The sequence below is a fragment of the Periophthalmus magnuspinnatus genome, chromosome 14 (assembly GCF_009829125.3).
Source record: "Periophthalmus magnuspinnatus isolate fPerMag1 chromosome 14, fPerMag1.2.pri, whole genome shotgun sequence".
NCBI lineage: Eukaryota > Metazoa > Chordata > Actinopteri > Gobiiformes > Gobiidae > Periophthalmus > Periophthalmus magnuspinnatus.
This window is the reverse complement of record NC_047139.1, coordinates 18,967,765-18,988,192: the sequence shown is the minus strand read 5'-3', so window position 1 is coordinate 18,988,192 and position 20,428 is coordinate 18,967,765. Positions and strand designations below refer to the sequence as shown.

Here is a 20,428-nt window from a genome sequence, read left to right as displayed (position 1 = left end):
ATCCCTTCCTATTTCGAATGCAGCAGCTAGCAGCTTAGCTATGTCTGTTTATATATACAATATATATCTAGAACCCTGTATTGAATTTATCTTCTTGACAAAGAAGGTAGCAGAAGATGGAGCAGGTCCAGCCACATCCCTCTCCCCTGATAAACCGCATCTTTACTTAAAAACTGCTTTCGTAGCGTCCTTTCTGAATCTAAATTGGCTTATGTTTTTTATATAAAGCTTAAATCCTCAGTGAAGTTGTACCTCAGTGATTGTGAATTCCTATTCAGAGCAGCAGCACCATTCAAAGCCTTTTCTATATTCTGTTGTTTATGTTCAAAATAAATGCCGTGACAGGTCTCTGATGTTTATTTATCTGTTTAAAATCCATATCACAGGAAGTGCAATGAGATTCACGCTGGAAGACCTCCGCTAGCATAAACACAACGACTATGCAGCAGATGTATATTGGCGTTTAGCTTGGCACGAGACCAGAATATCAATGGTGAAGGACCTGCTTTGATTTGGCTCACACACGGTCAGAGTCGACAATAATCCAATGCTTTTGGGTTTGTTTTTCCTTCTTGTTGTTTTCGCAGAAGGGGGCTGTTTGAAAGTGCTGAGTTTTGTCTGGCTATTCTCACCCAGTTCATGTTGGAATAAGAAAGAAGAATCAAAAGTTGTTGGCTTGAAGTAAAACGGAGCCAGGAGGCGAATGTCCAAGTTTCTTATTCATGATGTTCTGTTAACTTCGGTGGTCGTTTGGAGTTTCGTTTAGCCGACTTCTTTGTACAGTCTATGAATCTACTACGGGAGTGCGACATTACCCATAGTGTTCGGCTCCAGTCACATGAAGCTCATTGAGGCTAGCAGTTATAGCGGCCAATTTGAAGCCAAGTTGCATATTAGGAATTCTGAGCGCAAGTATCAAAGCAACCAAAGAGCCAATTCGGAGCGAAGCTGTCACACCCCTTCCCACCTGCACTGCTGGTTTAGCCGGGAGCGGGTGTTCAGCAACTCTGTCAATCAAACATTTTGGTAATGCTAGCGGGAGCAACCTCGGGGAAAGAGGGCGGCTGATTTGTTATTAATGTTCATATTGTGAGTTACGGACACAATAGCAAAATAAAGACACCAGGATCATGTGGAGCGAGTTGATACAAACATTCGAGTCGATGGAGTCGGAAGCGCACCTTTAATCACTTCCTATTTGGAATATACATATTGTACACATACATTGTATAAGCAGCTCTTGAGGTCAAAATGTCAAGGAATCAAGGAACCACTCATCCATTCACACACACATTCATACACCAGTGTACACAGACAGGCAAGGGGGGGTTAAGTGTCTTGCCCAAAGACACAATGACAGCAGTAATCTGTGGGAGTTGAAATCACACAGCCAACCGTTGCAAACCGTTCTATTTTTCACATTTGTAAGACAATAAAAATGAGATACAGAGCCTTTAACTATAGAAGTATATTCATATAAAATTAAAATGTAAACACAAAACTGCTCCAAACAGCCAGAGGGCGCTGCATTAATATTAAACTGTGTGTATAGATTGTAATGGTACAAAATGTCAATAATGCACAATACTACCACTGCTGCTTTGTATAAGCTCCAAGCCAGACTCTCTCCAAAATGCACCTCTTTTACCTTTTCACAACAATCCCTCCATCTCCATCTTTCCAAGTCTATCTCCAAATACTAAAACCCCGATAAGAAAACTCAGTCAGACTGCTGTTAAGTTCCCTCCTTCCCGCAGTATTCCACAGCCAAAAATGTCCCAGCGCTTTGTTGCCATCCAAACTTGTGTTGCAGTATCACAGTCCTCCAGAACTCTCCCTCCCTCTCTCCTCCTCTTCCTCTCCTCCTCCGGCCTTTGCTCGAATGTCCCCGCTATTGCAAGCACTCCAGGGCGGTAAAAACAGAATTATATAAATAAATACACAAGTTTGAGTCTGCGTGTGTGTGTGCGCATAAAGATTGATGATTTCCAGGCTGAAGTCGGAGCGTACCATGACCTAGCCTCCCTCACCTTTGATAGATAGACGGCTTTAGGGGCTTCTGGCTGGATAAAACGGGGATCCAAGTATCTCGGCCGAACGCACTCCCCGGCTGCAAAAGTTTGTCGGTCTGGGCCAGAATCTCGGCGTATTACAGCGGCACTGCTAAGAACGTGATTGAATTTGGCCCGGGAGCAATAAAAGTTTTCCAGATTTGCACGAGGTAGGGATTTCATTTGAAGTCGGAAGTAGATAGAGGGGCCGGTGGATTGGTGCGGCGTCTGTGTGTTCTGCCTATTAGCCACTTCAAGGTGAAGCTCCGACGCTGGTTTAGGACTCAAGGTTGCATCACACGGAGCGCAGCCGGGCGTCGTGGTTACGAGAAACGTGGGAGGTGGTAGGATTTGAAAAGTTTGATTTTTGGATTTTTACATTTTTGCTTTTATACTCCATAAATATGATCTATCTGTCACCAAGATATAAGATAAACATGTTCAAAATGAATATATATAATTTGGTGTTTTTGTTTCCAAGAAAATTATCCAATCAGAAAGAAGAGTCTCTCCTTTGAGTTCCCAGTTTCAAGGCTGTAATTCTCTGAGCGAATTCTGGAGGATCTGAGCTTTCAAATAAAATAAAAATATGTGAGTTTGTCAAGGATACAAAACAAACGTTAAACTTTGATCACACTGAAAGCCAATTAACAGTTATTTGTATATGTATGAATAATAAAGGGGTTGAAAGGCTCATGTTTGGTGCTGCTAAACCCTTTGGCTACTGACACTGATGCAAACTGCAGCAGATACATACAGTATAAAAATGTTTGCCAAGAACTTAGAATGAAGATTTCTGAAGACAAACTGTACTTTTTCAACTTAAATATTTAGTCAAGTGTAGTGACTTTCGAACCTGAAACTTTGTAAATAATAAATTACTTACTGAAGAATGCATAAGTGATGGACAGCCCGACTCCTTATGTGTTACAATTCTAAGCTTTTGTCACAAGGCTAAAGAAATATTTTATTCCGTCACCTGGACAAAAGTTTCAGAGTGAAGACGTTTGGCTGCTATTGTTTCTTTGTTTTGATTTAGACATCATTTATCTCTTATTTATAACTCCATTCTCAGACCTAAATCAAAACACAATGGCTGTGAGAGAGCTCCCATAAGTGACCTGAATGATTATGTAAAATATGACTCGGACACAGTTCACTCTTTGTAGTCACAGTGTAGTGCAGTGTAGTTCAGCAGACCTAACCAACAAACAGAACCTGTAAACATGTGCTCGACCAGTATGGGTTTGTTGTTTAATTGTTTAAAAACCAGAGGCACCGATGGCCGATAAACTCTACCGATAATTTGGGGCCGATATTTTGGGCAGATTTTTCCCAATTTAAGCAATTTAAATTTACAACAAACTCATCCACAGCTCCTTTTTTACCACAAACTTTTAAGAGAGCCGTAGTCACGTTTTCTGCAGTTATCAATTTGCACTGAAGTGTTAAAATAAATCTTTATAAAGCATTAGGCCAAAGCAAAATATCGGCACGTGCTGGAGATTTAAGGCATTAAGGATGCATGAAGAAGTGCAAATATCGGCCCAGTATGTCAGCCAACCGATATATCTACTGTAAGCAAACAGGTGTGTTAGTTTCAGTGTAGTTTGCTCCTTCCTCCAGACAGATATAAGGCAGTGTCCACCGGTAATCTGGACGAGCAGCCAAACGTCTTCACTCTAAAACTTTTGTCCAGTTAGCAGAACAGAATTTGTCTTTTGCCTTGGATCATACCGGGACGACTGAGGGATTACACAGACATTTGAAACAAAAAATAAATGCGTTTTTACCTTTTTATTCTCCTGACCACACTCGCCCCTCTGTCCTCACATGCACATTGATAGCTATGAAACCATATTACTGCTCTGCTATATTTGGGTTTTAGTAGCGCCATTTGAGCCAGAATAGATAAAGATTCAGCTCTCATCTACCAGGAATCACTTCTTTTAATTCACAATAAAGAATCTAGTTTTAGAACCAGATCTGACGACCCGGAATCACTGATGCATAGAGACATTTTGACCAAAGTGTGCATTCCTATATGAACATGAATAAAACAACAAACAAACAAAATTATTGCAGTGTTCCATAGTCATCTTTAGCCATTTCTTTAAACAAAATTAAAATAAACATGCATGACAAGCTTGACAATACAAACAAGTCCTCGGTGATTTCTTTTACACAATAGAAATCTGAATAATAACAGATATGGCCTTGGGTTTAGCTTACAGCACATGTTCTTTCCTCTCCCAGTCTGCAGCGCTGCTCCCTACACCAGCACTATGCACACACTCATAGCCCCATTGGGATTAGTTACAGCTATGCCTTCTATTTACTCTTTGTATGATCAAAAACAGCCTTGCTATTGGTGGGTCAAATCAGCAGCCAACTGTCGGCATAGATTCTCCTCAGTGCAGACGGGTGAATGGGAAGCAGAGCCTGACTCTTAGCATGGCATAACCTCAAGCCAAAGTATTTCGAAGAATGTAGCTCGGCGAAGGCTCCTTTCATGTGAGCTCTGTTCAAAGAGGACACGGCTCTCCTTCTGGGCCTGGCACTTTAAGAAATTCCATATGCCCAAGGCAGATAATCAGGCAGGAGGAATAAGAACAATCGTGTGTATGTTTATTCGACGTAGCAACGGTGTAAGAGCAGGTGACACAGGTACTGACTGGAACGCAAGGTCATTTGACATTTTTATACTGGGTTTTAGCTTTGGATTGAACTACTTAAAGGTACATTATGTGATTTGTGTGATGGTTTGCCACCTGTAAACGGCCTGGCTTTGCTTAGAACCTCCAACAGTATGGCATTAAAGGTATATCAGTGGACGAAAATTGCCAATCTCTACTGAACTAAAGGTAAACGTAGCTGTTGTAACTTGAAAACTACCACTTCATGACATCACACGGTGGAACAGAGCATTTTGAGCTTTGGAGATACAGAGAGATCATTCAAACACGTGTGAATGAAATGGTTTAAAGAGTCAATTTTGTGTAATATAGAACCTTTAAGACTAGACTGAAAACCCACCTCTTCTCCCTGGCATTTAATACTACCTAGAGGGGATATTTTTATGTTTAATTGTTCTTTTCTTCTTGCTGTTCTTCTTTCCTTCTTTTCCTATATGGTGTTATCTGTGTATTTGTTTTTGTTGACTTTTATGTGAAGCACTTTGGTCAGCTCAAGTTCTTTTAAATGTGAAAATAAACTTGAGTTGAGTTGAATCTCTCGCTCGCTCTTGCTGCACACCTCCGCTCACCTGGGTCCAGTCCGCAGCGCGCTTGTTAGCTGCAGTTAGCCTTTTATGTTTGACCTGGTGGGGCCGGCTGTTCTGTTTTTGTCTCTTCTTTTGATGAGGTTAGTTTGGGGACAGTTTTCCTTTAGGTTAGCGATGTCGGCAACGGCTTCTATGGCCTGAGGTTCTACGGGGATGGCCCAGTGCTGCACCGTGGTGTTGTTAAAATAAAAATCTATTTAACTTTTGCAACCCTTTTGACTCCTGTCTCCAAACAGACTAGTAACTGATGAATAGAACCTTCACATCAATGTGTCGGCATAGCAGCCTTCTGTCACATACAAGAGAAGAACAGAACATAAAGACTTACAAGAAAAACATGGGTGTCAACTCTGAACCGGCCAAGTTAAAGTAATGGGACAGAGACATATTACATCACTCTTCTCTATCTTACAAAGGAGTATAAGGGTCACTTAAATAAAAAAAAAATATGCGGGCGCTACGAGAATAAAGTCGTAGCATTTCGATATTAAAGTCGAAGCCAGAAAAAGTCGTGATATTACGAGAAAAATGTCGTAATGTTAAGAGAAAAAAGTCGGATTTTTATGAGAATATAGGCTGCTGTGCATGAATGAGTGACCAGTGCGTTATGAAGAATTTGGAGCATTTTGTTCAGATATAGCAATTTCTTCCAAATCTGTCTGGTTCCTCTGACTAAACAAACTCAAATGCTGGCAGTGCCCCTTCAAAGTACATATACTGATGGTAGTGTGGTGATGGTGGGCTAAAAGACACGGTATTTCATCCTACATAAAGCCCAGTTGAAAGTTTATCTGAACAAAATGCTCCAAATTCTCCATAACGTATAACGCACTGGTCACTCATTCACGCACAGCAGCCTATACTCTCATAAAAAACTACTTTATTCTCGTAATATTACCACTTTTTTCTCGTTATATTATGACTTTTTTGTCGTAATATTACGACTTTTTTCTTATATCGCCCGCATAATTTTTTTTAAATTTAAGTGACCCTTATACTCCGTCGTACTATCTTTATTCAATTACAGGTGTTTGTATTTCTCGAATATCTCAAAAAACATGCATTCTTATTGTGTGTGGGCTTGCCTCTCTACAGATCTAACCTGACCTGGTGGCGTCACTTGATTTCCTCCTTTGAAATAGATATGACATTTTGTGGAACACTTCAGAGAAAGCAATAGCATAACAAGTGGAAGATGAACCCTCTAGTAGAAAAAGTTACATAGTGTCTGTCTAAGCATGAATCTTGGTTTGGTGATACATTTTTTTAAAATACATATTTATTTTATTTATTTTGTATGTATTTATTTTATGTATGTATTAATGTTTAATTTATTTGTTTTATTTATTTATTTTCCATCCATCCATTTTCTTCCGCTTATCCGGGGCCGGGTCGCGGGGGGAGCAGTCTAAGCAGGGACTCCCAGACTTCCCTCACCCCAGACACGTCCTCCAGCTCCTCCGGGGGGACCCCAAGGCGTTCCCAGGCCAGCTGAGAGACATAGTCCCTCCAGCGTGTCCTGGGTCTTCCCCGGGGCCTCCTCCCGGTGGGACATGCCCAGAACACCTCCCTAGGGAGGCGTCCAGGAGACATCCTGAGCAGATGCCCGAGCCACCTCAACTGGTTCCTCTCAACGTGTAGGAGCAGCGGCTCTACTCCGAGCTCCTCCCGTGTGACCGAGCTCCTCACCCTATCCCTAAGGGTGCGGCCACTCTGCGGAGGAAGCCCATTTCAGCCGCTTGTATCCGCGATCTTGTCCTTTCGGTCATTACCCAGAGCTCATGACCATAGGTGAGGGTAGGAACGTAGATTGACCGGTAAATCGAGAGCTTCGCCTTCCGGCTCAGCTCCTACTTTACCACAACGGACCGATACAGCGACCGCATCACTGCAGACGCTGCACCGATCCGCCTGTCAATCTCCCGCTCCATCCTTCCCTCACTCGTGAACAAGACCCCGAGATACTTGAACTCCTCCACTCGGGGCAGAGACTCACCACCCACCCGGAGAGAGCAAACCACCTTTTTCCGGTCGAGAACCATGGCCTCGGATTTGGAGGAGCTGATTCTCATCCCAGCCACTTCACACTCGGCTGCAAACCGCCCCAGTGCCTGCTGCAGGTCCTGGCTCGAAGAAGCCATCAGGACAACATCATCTGCAAACAGCAGAGATGAAATCCTGTGGTTCCCAAACCAGACCCCCTCCGGCCCCTGGCTGCGCCTAGAAATTCTGTCCATAAATATAATGAACAGAACCGGTGACAAAGGGCAGCCCTGGCGGAGTCCAACATGCACCGGGAACAGGTCTGACTTACTGCCGGCAACGCGAACACAGCTCCTGCTCCGGTCATACAGGGACCGGACAGCCCTTAGCAAAGAGCCCCGGACCCCATACTCCCAGAGCACCCCCCAAAGGACACCACGAGGGACACGGTCGAATGCCTTCTCCAGATCCACAAAACACATGTGGACTGGTTGGGCATACTCCCATGAGCCCTCGAGGACCCGATGGAGAGTATAGAGCTGGTCCAGTGTTCCACGACCAGGACGAAAACCACACTGCTCCTCCTGAATCCGAGGTTCGACTATCGGTCGGATTCTCCCCTCCAGTACCCTGGAATAGACCTTACCGGGAAGGCTGAGGAGTGTGATTCCCCTGTAATTGGAACACACCCTCCGGTCCCCCTTCTTATTTATTTTATTTATTTATATTTTTTATGTATTTATTAATTTTTTTTTTATTTTTTTTTTAAGTAACTGTATGACCATAAACATGATCTATCTGTTTCGCCAAGATACAAGGTAAACATGCTCAAAATAAATACATAGATATAATTTGATGTTTTGGTTCCCAAGATGTTTATCCAATCAGAAAGAAGATTCAGTCTCACATGACTCTCCTTTGGGTTGCCAGTTTCACATTTCTTTTTTTAAATAGCAATTTTCCACCTTCAGTGCACCCATTCACACACATTCATACACCAGTGTACACAGACAATGGGGACGAGGTGGGTTAAGTGTCTTGCCCAAGGAAACAACAACAGCATTAATTTGTAGAAGCTGGACTCAAACCGCCAACTTGTGGGTCAGTGGGTTTGAATGTTCAGCTAATTACATTTCCAAGAAGAGCAGTAATTGGACAAAACACTTACCCAGCTGAGCTACTATCGCCCGAGATCCGAGCTTTCACACCAAAAAAAAGTCACACAGTGCGCCTTTAAGCATGAATCTGCAGCCCATTTCACTGTTATCGATTCTGAACATTTATGCAATGCAATTCAAAGCAACACATGTATTAGTTCTCTAGATAGTTGTAATGAAATCTCTGAGCTTGGTCTTGTGTACATCTACGCAGCAAAACTAATCATGAATCATCAAAGAACACCCCGCTGTGTATTACTAATATAACATCAGCATCGGTACAGGACAACCCAAATCTGATCAACCATATCACAAATTCAATAGAACACTGCGTCTGGCTCTTCTAATTCTCTGTTATTCACCCTGGACATTTCTAGCACCTCTCCCTGCAGACATTATGCTAAGAAGATGCGTATCCCAGCATGCAGTTTGGTTATCCATTACTTTCTGACTGTTAGCGCCTCTGTGTACCACTCGGATTCTATTTCCCTCACGCCTGGGTTGGAATCACCAATTTAAATGCTAGTGTAGCGTAGGGCCAGTGCTGCACAGTGTTTTGTCCTTAAATATCTATAGGCCTGTACCATCTGCTCCTCTGTCTGGCTCGGGTCAGGCTTTTTCTTCGATTCCATTTGGACATTTTGTGTTTCGTCCTTGAGTCGTAGGATGGGTTTTCAGGGTCAGAGAGGCGCAGAGGGATGGTGAAGGTCTCCAGAGACTTCCTGTTTTGCTTTTGACTTCCTGTGTGTGGTCCCTCTGCTGAAGTGCTGCTGGGTCAGTGTGTCCCTGGTGGAAAAAAGGTGTTGTATTTTTTGGGGTTCCATATTTTTTTCTGGTTGAAGTAAAAAAATAAAATAAAAAAGAAGAACACTTGAAATACAAAAAATACTACTACTGCTACTACTACTACAAGTTACTTCAGCCCCTATACTGTCATTTTATGTGGCCCGTGACAAAGTAAATTAAAATGTATGACTGTTTTAAAATATCAGTTTATCAGGAAATACAGTTACACAGCCATTTTTTTCATATCTATGCAAATTGATATGCAATATTTGTAACTTGAATAAGTGATAAATATAGAAACGGTTATTTAACAAGATTAAAAATATTTGCATTTATTTACATTACATTTGGTTACATTTATCTTACAGTTACATCTGGCCCTTTCAGAGCAACCATTTTGTTGATGTGGCCCACTGTGAAAATGAGTTTGACACCCCTCAAAGCGCTACACTATAGTCATTATTCATTCATTTCCACACTTGTTGCTACTATTGTAGCCACAGCTGCCCTATCACCTACCCAACCACCACCTATCATTCACACACACCACTTTCATACTAGGCAATGTGGGTGAAGTGTCTTGCCTAAGGACTAACCACTGTGTCACTGTCACCCCAGGTTTAGTCCTGGTTTAGTCCTGGTTTAGTCCTGGTTTAGTCCTGTTCCTACCTTCACCTATTGTCATGAGCTTTAGGTAATGACTGAAAGAACATCCAAATCCCTGCTTGGATGGATGGATTCAGTACTCAACACTCTTCATTTAGACAAGAGAATGTGATTTTCAACTTTAAATAATCTTGAAACTTTTGACAACCCTACCAACAAATGACTCGTAACCAAATCTCTAAAATCTCATAAAATCATTCCAAAACTCTTTTCCCCTCATTCCTCTTAACAGTCTCTCCATTACACTGTAGTAGTAGTTAAAGTACAGGCAGTAGGGAGCCCCCTGCTTTTGCTCTGGCTGTATTTGTTCTCAGTCTCCAAACATAAAACGCTCTGATTCTGTGGACATGCCCCACGCTGCTCTGGACCGTCTGCTCTGGCTCAGCTGGAGAACCAGACAAACACAAAACACAAAATACTTCACAGGAGACACACAGTTTACACACAGCTTTGTACTTTAGAACATCGTTGCAGGTTAATGAATAAAGAATTCTATGCAGTAATAGTTGTACTGGTAGCAGTAGTTGTTGCGGTAATTGTTGTTGTTGTACTGCTAGCCTTACATACAATATTACGATTTTGAAGTGGTAATAGTACAAGTATTCTGTGCAGGACTAGTAGTAGTAGTAGTAGTGGTAGCAGTATTTGTTATAGTTGTAGTAGTATTGTGTAGTAATAGTAGTCGTAGTGGTAGCAATAGTTGTTATCATAGTAGTAGTAGATGCTGTTGTTGCACTAGTAGTAGTTTTATAGTAGTACTTGTAGTAGCTACTTCTTGTGTAGTAGTAGCACTAATTGTTAGAGACATATTGCAGTAGTAGTATTAATACTAGTTGCCGCTCTGGACTCTCTGGCTCTGACTCAGCTGGAGAAGGCAGACAAAACACTTCACAGGATACACACAGTTTACAGTGTGGGTTTTTTACTGCTTTGAACTTTAGAACATTGTTGTAGGTGAATGAATAAAGATTAATTCAAAGTGGTGGCAGTAAAAGTATTCTATGCAGCAGTAGCAGTGGTAGCAGCAGTAGTAGTAGCAGTAGTTGCTGTTGTTGTACTAGTAGTAGTTGTATAGTTGTAATTGTAGTAGCTACTTCTTATGTAGTAATAGCGCTTATTGTTGTTATAGTCTTATAGCAGTAGTAGTATTCGTACTAATTGCTGCAGCAGTAGTGCAATAGTATTATTATTATTAGTAGTAGTCGTAGTTGTAGTCATAGTATTAGTAGCAGCAGTAGTTATTGCTGTAGTAGGTGTTGTTGTAGAACAATGATGTAGGTAAATAAATAAAGATTGTGATTTTGAAGTGGTACCAGTACAAATATTCTTTGAAGTAGGCCTAGCAGTAGTGGTAGGAGCCATAGTAGATATTGTTTTTGTTAAACGTAAGAATGTTGTTGGAAATGGAGATAGACGGAGGTAATGAGAGGGAAGGTAACGAGAGTGAAGTCACCCGAAAAGTGAGGTCCAGCTAAACATTGAGCGGGAGCTGAGAGTTGCAGTATCAGGCTTCAAACCCCGGTTCGAAAAGCTGTGCCCTGCAAAACATGCTCATTGCAGCCATTAATCCTGACTTCTTCATTTTGATTAAAAAAAAAAAAAAAAAAAAAAAACAGGACAAATTGTTTTATTTATTTTTGTCTTGTTAATGTTGCTGATCAATTAATTTATTATTATTTATTGATTTTATTTAATTGTAATGTTTTAATGTGTTTTAATGTAATTTATTAATTTGATGTTTATTTAATTATATATTTTTTATTTGATATTTAATTAAATTTCATTTTATTTTATTTTTTCAGTATCAAGTGGTTCAATCAGTTGTTCAAAAATGTGTATAGTTCAAATAAGGATAAAAAAAATATATATATATGAATTTCAAGGAAATGTATGCATTTTACATTTTACAAATAAAAAAAAAAGTATTTTTTGTTGTAATCTGGTCTATATTGCGTTCTTGTTTTTGTTTTTTGTTTTGTTAAATTGTACTATTATAGTTGCGGCGGAGGGAGGGGGGGGCGCAAATTTTTTTCTTCTTCATAGGGGGGGCATGATAGAAAATAATTGAGAAGCATTGGTATAGTGTGAGTACAGTGTGAGTACAGTGTGTATACTGTAAACACAGTGTGAGTATAGTGTGAGTATAGTGTGAGTATAGTGTGAGTATACTGTAAACACAGTGTGAGTATAGTGTGAGTACAGTGTGAGTATACTGTAAACACAGTGTGAGTATAGTGTGAGTATAGTGTGAGTACAGTGTGAGTATACTGTAAACACAGTGTGAGTATAGTGTAAATATACTGAGCACTTTGTAGGACTTTGCTGCAGATGGGGTTAAATGCAGCATGTGAAAGGTGCAGCCTGAGTGACTGATGTTCACTGGGACATGAGAGACACATGAGACAGGGACTCTGCCTCGGGCCACTTCATCCATCCTCCCTCCGCCTCACACCACACGTTTGATCAGCCTCCTGCAAAAATGTGTCTCCAGAGTGATGGTCTGAGTTCTCTTCAAGGTGTAAACTTTGACCAGTATTTGTTTATTTATTTACTTGTTTAATAGTTTCTTTATTTGTCATTTTTATTCTTAAAGCAGCTCCATCTAAACTTTTCTAATGAGGGATCTGCCACCTATTTGAGATGTTATTACCTTGCCTGCAATGTTCCACAGTATGGCATTAATGTGTTTATTATATGTGTAAACTGTGCCTTTTAATTAATTAACATTGACTTAACATGGTAAAACTAGAATAAAATAGCCTGATATTTTTTAGGTTGCCAGTTTGATTCTCCTTTAGACTATTTCATACTTTTGTTGCATGAATTGGCCCATACACCAAACTTTTGATCTATTTTATGTCTGATTATCAGTTTAAGTGTAAAAACACAAACTTGTTGATATTGTCTGCCCTGTTTATTTCCACACTCCTCCACCTGTGTGTATATCACTGTGGTCCCATAAGCCTTTATTGTCACAGCATGTCATCTCTTTACGCCTCTTATGTACAGTGTAGCCACCTGCCGCGAGAGTGATGCATGCTGGGAATTCCGTCGTAACACGTCCGCTGGCAGGCCTGTCATGCTTTACCTCTCCTCAGAGCCTTACCTGACACCGAGCTTCTGCCTGCTAAATGTATCCTTATGAGGAGCCTGTCCACTTGTACTGTATATGAGCCCTCCTGGTACTATGCTCTTGTCTAGCACACAACAGCCCATCCCAGGCAACCCAAAGCAAACCCTACTGCAATTTGTAACTGTCACTGTCTGGTATCCGGGGATGACTTTTCAGCTCAACTCCTTGTGCTGTATTCTTTCCATTGAGAGATATAATAAGTGGTTATGTCAAATATGCCCCAAAGATTTTTATTTTTTTTTACTATTACGTTTTGTAGGAGCACAAGATATTCCTCATTTTAATGCATTCCTAGCATCCTAATTATAAAGCGCTACTTTCAGGGACCAGAGGAGAGTTTTGCTGCCGTGGTAATGTTAGCATCAATTAGCATGCAAACAGATTGTTTCCGGATTCTCAAAAATTCCTGAAAAATGCATGCATATGAATACCAACAGTGTGCAAAGTTAAATAGATTTAAATACCTACTTACCTACCTTATCTGCAGCTTTTTACCATCTAAAAACACTGCACAAAACAAATGTATACTGTCAAACCAGACTTAAAGAGACTTATCCATGCGTTTGTCTCCAGTGGGTTAGACCACTATAATGCCCTGCTCACTGGCCTCTCCAAACGAGCCTTAAGACAGCTGCAGTACATCCAGAACACTGCTGCTCGGGTCCTGACTAGAACCAGGAAGTACCAGCACATAAGTCCTGTGCTCAGGTCTCTGCACTGGCTCCTGTGGCTCAGAGAAGAGACTTTAAAGCAGCTCTGTTTGTGAACAAGTCTCTCCATGGCCCAGGACCAAAGTACATCTCCCACATGTTTTATGCAGCCAAAACCTGGAACAGTCTTCCTGAAGATATGAGACAGGCCTCTACTTTGACAATGAAAGTTTTTTATTCTGCACTCTTCTCAGTTTAATGTTGGCTTTATGATGATTATTTGGGATTATTTATGTTTTGATTTGTTGTATTACGATTTTTAATGTCTTTCTTTTTTTGTAAAGCACTTTGAATTACTTTGTGTACCAATCGTGCTACACAAATACAATTTCCCTTCCTTGCGTAATACTGTACTAACTTTTGAATTGTGTAATGTAAACTGAATTTTTATTTCAACACTATAGACATTGTAAATCCCACCATAACTGCAACCGGTTCCTGTCAGAAAACACAAATTCACAATTCCATTCTATTTTATTTGTATTTCAAAACTGTTCACCTTATTCCCAAAATATTTCGTCCATAATTCCGATTCTTTTCTGAGCAAAGTGGTGGCAGGACGTGAGGCGTTGTGACAGGCGTTTGATAATGAGAGCGTCGGCACAAAGCACTAATCAGCCTGTAGTTGTAATGAGCAGAGCAGAAATGTCAGAGCTGGAACCCGCCTTTGTAAAGCGTTGAAAGGAACAATAGAAACGCTTCAGGAAATCCACGTTCAGAGCTGATGTTTACCTGGCGGAGCTTCGGCTCGTGTGAATCTGTGCTGTTGTATCAGGAAGAGAGGGAGCTACAGGCTACATCAGTGCTGCTAATGCTACTACTACTATTGCTAAAGAGTTATTATGGTAAAGATACAGGGGATAGGTCGCTTTTAGATCGTTTTCTATTCTTAAAGAGGGGGTATTTCACTTCTATGGAGTATTAACTGCTACCATAGACTGTAGATATAAATGGACATAGCTAACCTGCTAGCAGCCGCTTTTCTAATATGAAGTGAGCATCAACTCTGGCTCCATTTCATGTTCTATTGAGAAACTATGGCCCCTCCAGTTCATGATCCTGGTGTTTTTATTTCACTATTTTGTCCATAACTCAAGATATGAACATTAATAACAGACAAATAAGGTGCCATTTTTTCCAGAGGTCTCTCGCGTAAATGTTTGCAACAGGTTTGATTAACAGAGTTGGTAAGCATTCACTCCTTGCTAAACTAGTGGTGCAGACGGGATTCATTAAAAATTGTTGTGCAGGACATGGATGACATAGGCTTGGGGACGGAGTCATGGACAGGATTGTACCGCTAACTGTGAGAAGGGTTTGAATAGGGCCCAGAAGAGATCTCTAGATTATTCAAACATGCATGGATGACACCTAAAACCTCTTCATGTTTTTGATGAGGGAAAAATGTTATATCTTGGTAGAAAGCTCCAAAAAGTAATGCACTGTATCAGCTTTTCTGTTGAAGGGTTCGCACCTGCTTGTCTACTTGGAGATGTTATTACTTTGCCTGGAATGTTTCACCTCCATTTCCATGAAGACAAATAATTTTTAAGCAATAAAAGCACCCATAATAAATTGTATGTGATGTTTAATGCCATACTGTGGAACATTTTGAAGTAAAGTTCCAGAGTCACAAATGTGGTTAGCTCCTGTGTCAGCTTTAACCCGGACATGTTTTTATTTTCCACTGCACATATGAAAAAGATTAATCTGCCTTGAAATAAAGTGATTGCAGGCCTACGATTACTGTCACATTCATCTATTATTATTGTTAGTTTATTTTTTATTTTACTGTTAGTTTAGTTTATTACCGTTTGTTTTATTTTATTATCATGTATGTTTTGGGTTAATATTTGCCAATGATATTTATGTTAGTGGAGGGAACTGACGCAACAACTGAACAATTTCCCCTGAGAATTAATCAAGTGTTCTAATTTAGGTAAAACAGCTTTTTTAAATTCATTTTGTTGCACAATGGCTAAATGATTAGAACTCCTGCAACAGAGAGAGGCACTTCTGACCATGACAGGTTGCCCCGGCGACAATAAACGATGAGTCAACTGCAGGAGAAAAAAACACATTGTGGCTTTAATTCCCTTTAAAAATTCTTTGGTTATGTCAGGATAAGTGTTTCATATTTTCTAACTTAAAATCATGTCTAGATTTGAAAAACACATTTTATATACAACAACTCTGTTTCCAATGAGGCGTTTAGGTGCTGGAGCTCCCTCTGCTGTCAGCAACGGGAATGAACATTTAAAAAGTAAACAGTTGAAGTCATTTTCCTTCGTGAATACTATGCAAACAGAGCCATGTTTTCATTAAGAATACAGTTTGACGGCAGAATTAGTTTGGTGATGGTTTATGGACTTTTTATGGACTTAAAAACTGGCGTAAGAAAAAGCCCAGAGTTTTATCTGTGATGCAACTAAACGCCCAATATGCAATCTTTTTTTGAGTACTCAGAGAAGACAATTTTGGATTCATGGAAGAACGAAATAAGGATGAATGAAACAAAATACAACTCTAGGTATATTTTTGTAGCTGTCACTGTCTACTATCGAGGAAAGACTTTTCAACTCAAGTCCTTGTGCTATATTATTTCCATTGAGAGATGTAATAAGTTATGTCAAATATGGCCCCAAGGTTAAAATAGTTCTAATTAGCACATTACTAAAGATTATTTAAAGTCATCCTCTTCCTGATTTTTTCTCTTAACATGAAAAATGGCACTTGTTCATTTTAAACGTTTTGCAATAGCCCAAAGATATTCCTCACTTCAACGCATTCCTAGCATCCTAATTATGAAGCGCTACTTTCACATACCACAAAAGAGTTCTGCCGTCATGGTTATCCTAGCAACAATTAGCATGCTAACAGCTCACCATTCTTCAAAATTTCTCAAAAATGCATGCATGTGAGTACTAACAATGTGCTAAAGAGTGTGTGCAACTTTGGAAAGAGTTAAACGGATTTGCACACCTACTTCCTTCTTTCACCGTCTGTAATTTTGACTGAAGAAGAGAGTGAGAGATGAGGGGGGGGCGGGGTCTGGACATATGAGGAACAGTGTGATTGGTCTAACAGGTGTCCACACTTCAAACTCCGCCCCTGCAGCCAGGTGTTTGTCATCAGAAACACCTGGCTGTATTCAGGGCAGTCTTGTGTGATGTCACCAACTACTTCAAATTGCAGTGTCCACTAGAGTCAGCGCACGTATAGATTTAGAAGCTGCTGTTTTTGATGAGCAAACTATATAACATGAATGAAAGGTCAAAAAAGTCAAAGTGAAGTATTTTCTCGCGTTTTACGATACATTTGTACTGTCTCCCTTCTGTTGCTGTTAAAAGTCCCACGAACAGCCCGCCCTCCTCCACCTCTCTATCTCCCCTCTCCACACCTGTACCTCTCTCCCAATCATTACCACAGGTCATGGGGGTCACCGAGCGGTTGACAGTGGAGGTCAGCGGCTGTGCTCTGGTCCCATTACCCCAGGATGACCCTCTTGTTTGTGGGTTGTGTTGCAGGTGATGTCGGGTCAGACGATGAGTACCTGGAGATCCCGTCCATCAGCAGACAGAGGGCAGGGACCTACGAGTGTTCGGCCGTGAACGACATCGACACAGACGCGCAGACTGTCGACATCACCGTTAACTGTGAGTGCTGCGGGTTCAACGTAAAGCCAGGCTGGTTATAGGAGATTATATGAGATCATTCAACATAAACATAAACGCTAACCTCACTTTTACTACTTCCTGTACAGTTGCATCCCAGTTGTGGTTTTTGCCGAGTCAGGCTAAAATGAATAAATATTTAAAGATGAGGCAGTGGACAGGGAACATGTTAAACACTACACAAATAAAATAAATACTTCACCCGTGTTTAAAAAGAGACATGTTTCTGCCTCAGTGCTAATGCTAATGCTAATTTTGAGGCATAATAAATATTAAAACACCACAAACTGAAGTATTCTACAAATAAAAATAATTGGGTAGTCTTTATTTTAATTAAGTTGAATTGTAATAGGTTGTTTATTTTATAGTTTACGCTTTTAATCAAAGTTAGCATAAGTTTTGAGACTCATCAAACTAGCTAATAGATTATTTAAAATGCTCCATTATTAAAATATTCAAGGAGAAAAAATGAAGCAGATATAATATTTTCAATCATCAACTGACATTAGATCTAAATGCCCATTGGTTTAAGTCTTTGTATCAAAAAAATAAACATACTTTTTGAACTTCCAGGTGAGAAATGTTTGAGAAATGGGCTCAACACATCTATAAAAGTATCTGTCCAGTAAAACCTAAAAATCTGTGTTTCCTTCATCAAAAATGTTCAGGGTGCTTTCACAGTTTTGGTCTAGACTTTGGGATTTATCCTTTATGAACATAATAGAACAATTTGTAAGTTCTAAGTCCGGATCTTAGTGTGCACTTTTACATATGAATCAGCTCTTAGTGTCTATCATAATCTCCAATTAAATAAACAAATAATGCATGATGATTTTTCATATTTTAAGATATTGTTTGGTTAATACTCGTGTCCTCATTGAAACTGCATTAACCTTCACTTTACTTTTGCCTCCTTTCTCGAATCTACAATATTTTTGTTTACTATTTTTAAAGGATCCATGGATTCATTAGGTTGAGGAGTTTTAGGTTGTTTCAAAGCAGGTTTTCTGTTCTTGTTTTAAGTTAGAGTTTCAAAAAGTAAATCAAATAAGAGCAAAAATATCCCTCACCTGTCAGAAATACTTTTTAAATTCTACCAATACTTTATATTTTTAGTTTTGGTTTGTGTGTTTGTGAGGCCTGTTGCCCCACAGATTTTTCCTCCATGGAAGCCAAAAATCCATCTATGAAAGTTCAGAATTGATTTCATTTTAAACCCCCTCTGCCCGACTTCTCAGAAAAAATTTAAAAAAATGAAAGACTAAGACTAAGATGGATGGTTTTATTGCTCTGAAAATTGTAGACAAAATATACACTTTACAGTCAGTGGGCTTGCATCACCACAGACCTGACACTATTTTATCTGGAAAAGGACCACCACGTGTTTGTCCTATGGAAATGTTCCTTTAGCTATAATGCTCCACAGTATGGCATTAAATGTTTCTATATTCATGGTGATCACTCTGTCTATCTACAGGTGAAATCAGACTAAACTTTTCCTGTTTGAGGTCAATTAGGATTACCAAAATTATTAGTTTTTGGCCTTCTGCCATTCACTAAATGCCAGAATAATGAGAGAAAGATTTTATAGACAGTTTTTCATTACTTTGTTACATACAGTAAGATTACTATGCATTTAAACAACTTTGGGAAATCAGATGTCATGTCTTTGGAAGCTTCTGATTGGTTTATTGACAACATTTGAGTTAATTAGAGACACACCTGTAGATGTATTTGAAGGCTCACCTGAAACACACTGCTTCTTTGTGTATCATGGGAAAGTCAAAAGAAATTAGCCAAGATATCAGGAAGAGAGTTGAGGACTTCCACAACTCTGTTTCATCCTTGGGTGCAGTTTCCAGATGCCTGAAGGTGCCACGTTCATCTGTTCAAACTATTATACATAAGTATAAACACCATGGGAATGTCCAGCCATCACACCGCTCAGGAAGGTGATGGGTTCTGTGTCCCAGAGATGAACATGCTTTGGTCCGAAATGTGCATATCAACCCAAAAACAAAAGCAAAAACCTTGTGCAGATGCCGCTGAAGCGGTTAAGAGTGTGACATTATCTACAGTGAAACGAGTACTGTACTGACATGGGCTGAAATGCATCTCTGCAGGAAGAATACATTACTCCAAAAGAAATTTTTTTTAAAAGCCAGATGATGATCCGAAACATACTGCCAAACTGGTTACAAAGTGGCTTAAGGATAACAAAGTCAATGTTCTGGAGTGGCCATTACAAAGCCATGACCTTGAAAATGTATGAGCAGACCTGAAAAGGCACGTGCGAGCAAGACGGCCTACAAGCTCAGTTACACCAGTTCTGTCAGGAGGAATGGGGCAAAATTCCTGTCAACTATTGAGAGAACCTTTTAGAAGGATATCCAAATGTTTGACCCATGTCATAGGGTTTAAAGGCAATGATACCAAATACTAATGAAATGTATGTAACTTTGACGAAAGTAATGAAAAGTTGTATAAAAAATTCTTCTCATTATTCTGGCATTTAGCAATAGAAATAATCCTGGTAATCCTGACTGACCTAAAACAGCATATGTGTATTTTTATATAGTTTATGTAAACTTCTGGTTTCAACTGTATTTAGTAATCAATCTATCTATTTCCATGGAATCATGTTGGTGATGCGCCAACTTAAGAAAGTTTCACGGTGTTGCTTAAGAAAAGAAACAAAAAAACCCCAAACACATTTAATAAATATATTTGCAGTTAATTTGAGCCCTTTTGGCTCTGTGTATTCACTGCACCAGATCATATTCAAACATTTGGTAGTTAGAAACCACCAAATCATTGACTGAAGTTTAAATATTTCCTAAACGCACAAAATTCAGTTGAAGCAGCATCAACATTTGAGCCTGAGTGAAGTTAATTAACAGAGACTGAAAAAACGGCTTGTCTTTGGTTGACATTTTGGCATTTCTGCTTTTCACTGCATGCACGCTCCTTTTATCTCTGTGAATG

At 39.9% G+C, this 20,428-nt stretch overlaps 1 protein-coding gene across 3 annotated transcripts in view; it reads left to right on the top strand.

Annotated features, from left to right (window-relative positions):
• The window catches only part of ntm (neurotrimin), a 945,217-nt gene that overhangs the window by 908,908 nt on the left and 15,881 nt on the right, over positions 1-20,428 (top strand). For all 3 annotated transcript variants that reach the window (XM_055226833.1, XM_055226834.1, XM_055226832.1), the window contains one exon: positions 17,297-17,425. In XM_055226833.1, coding sequence (XP_055082808.1) covers positions 17,297-17,425 — 129 coding nt within the window. The remainder of the gene's footprint in view (positions 1-17,296; positions 17,426-20,428) is intronic.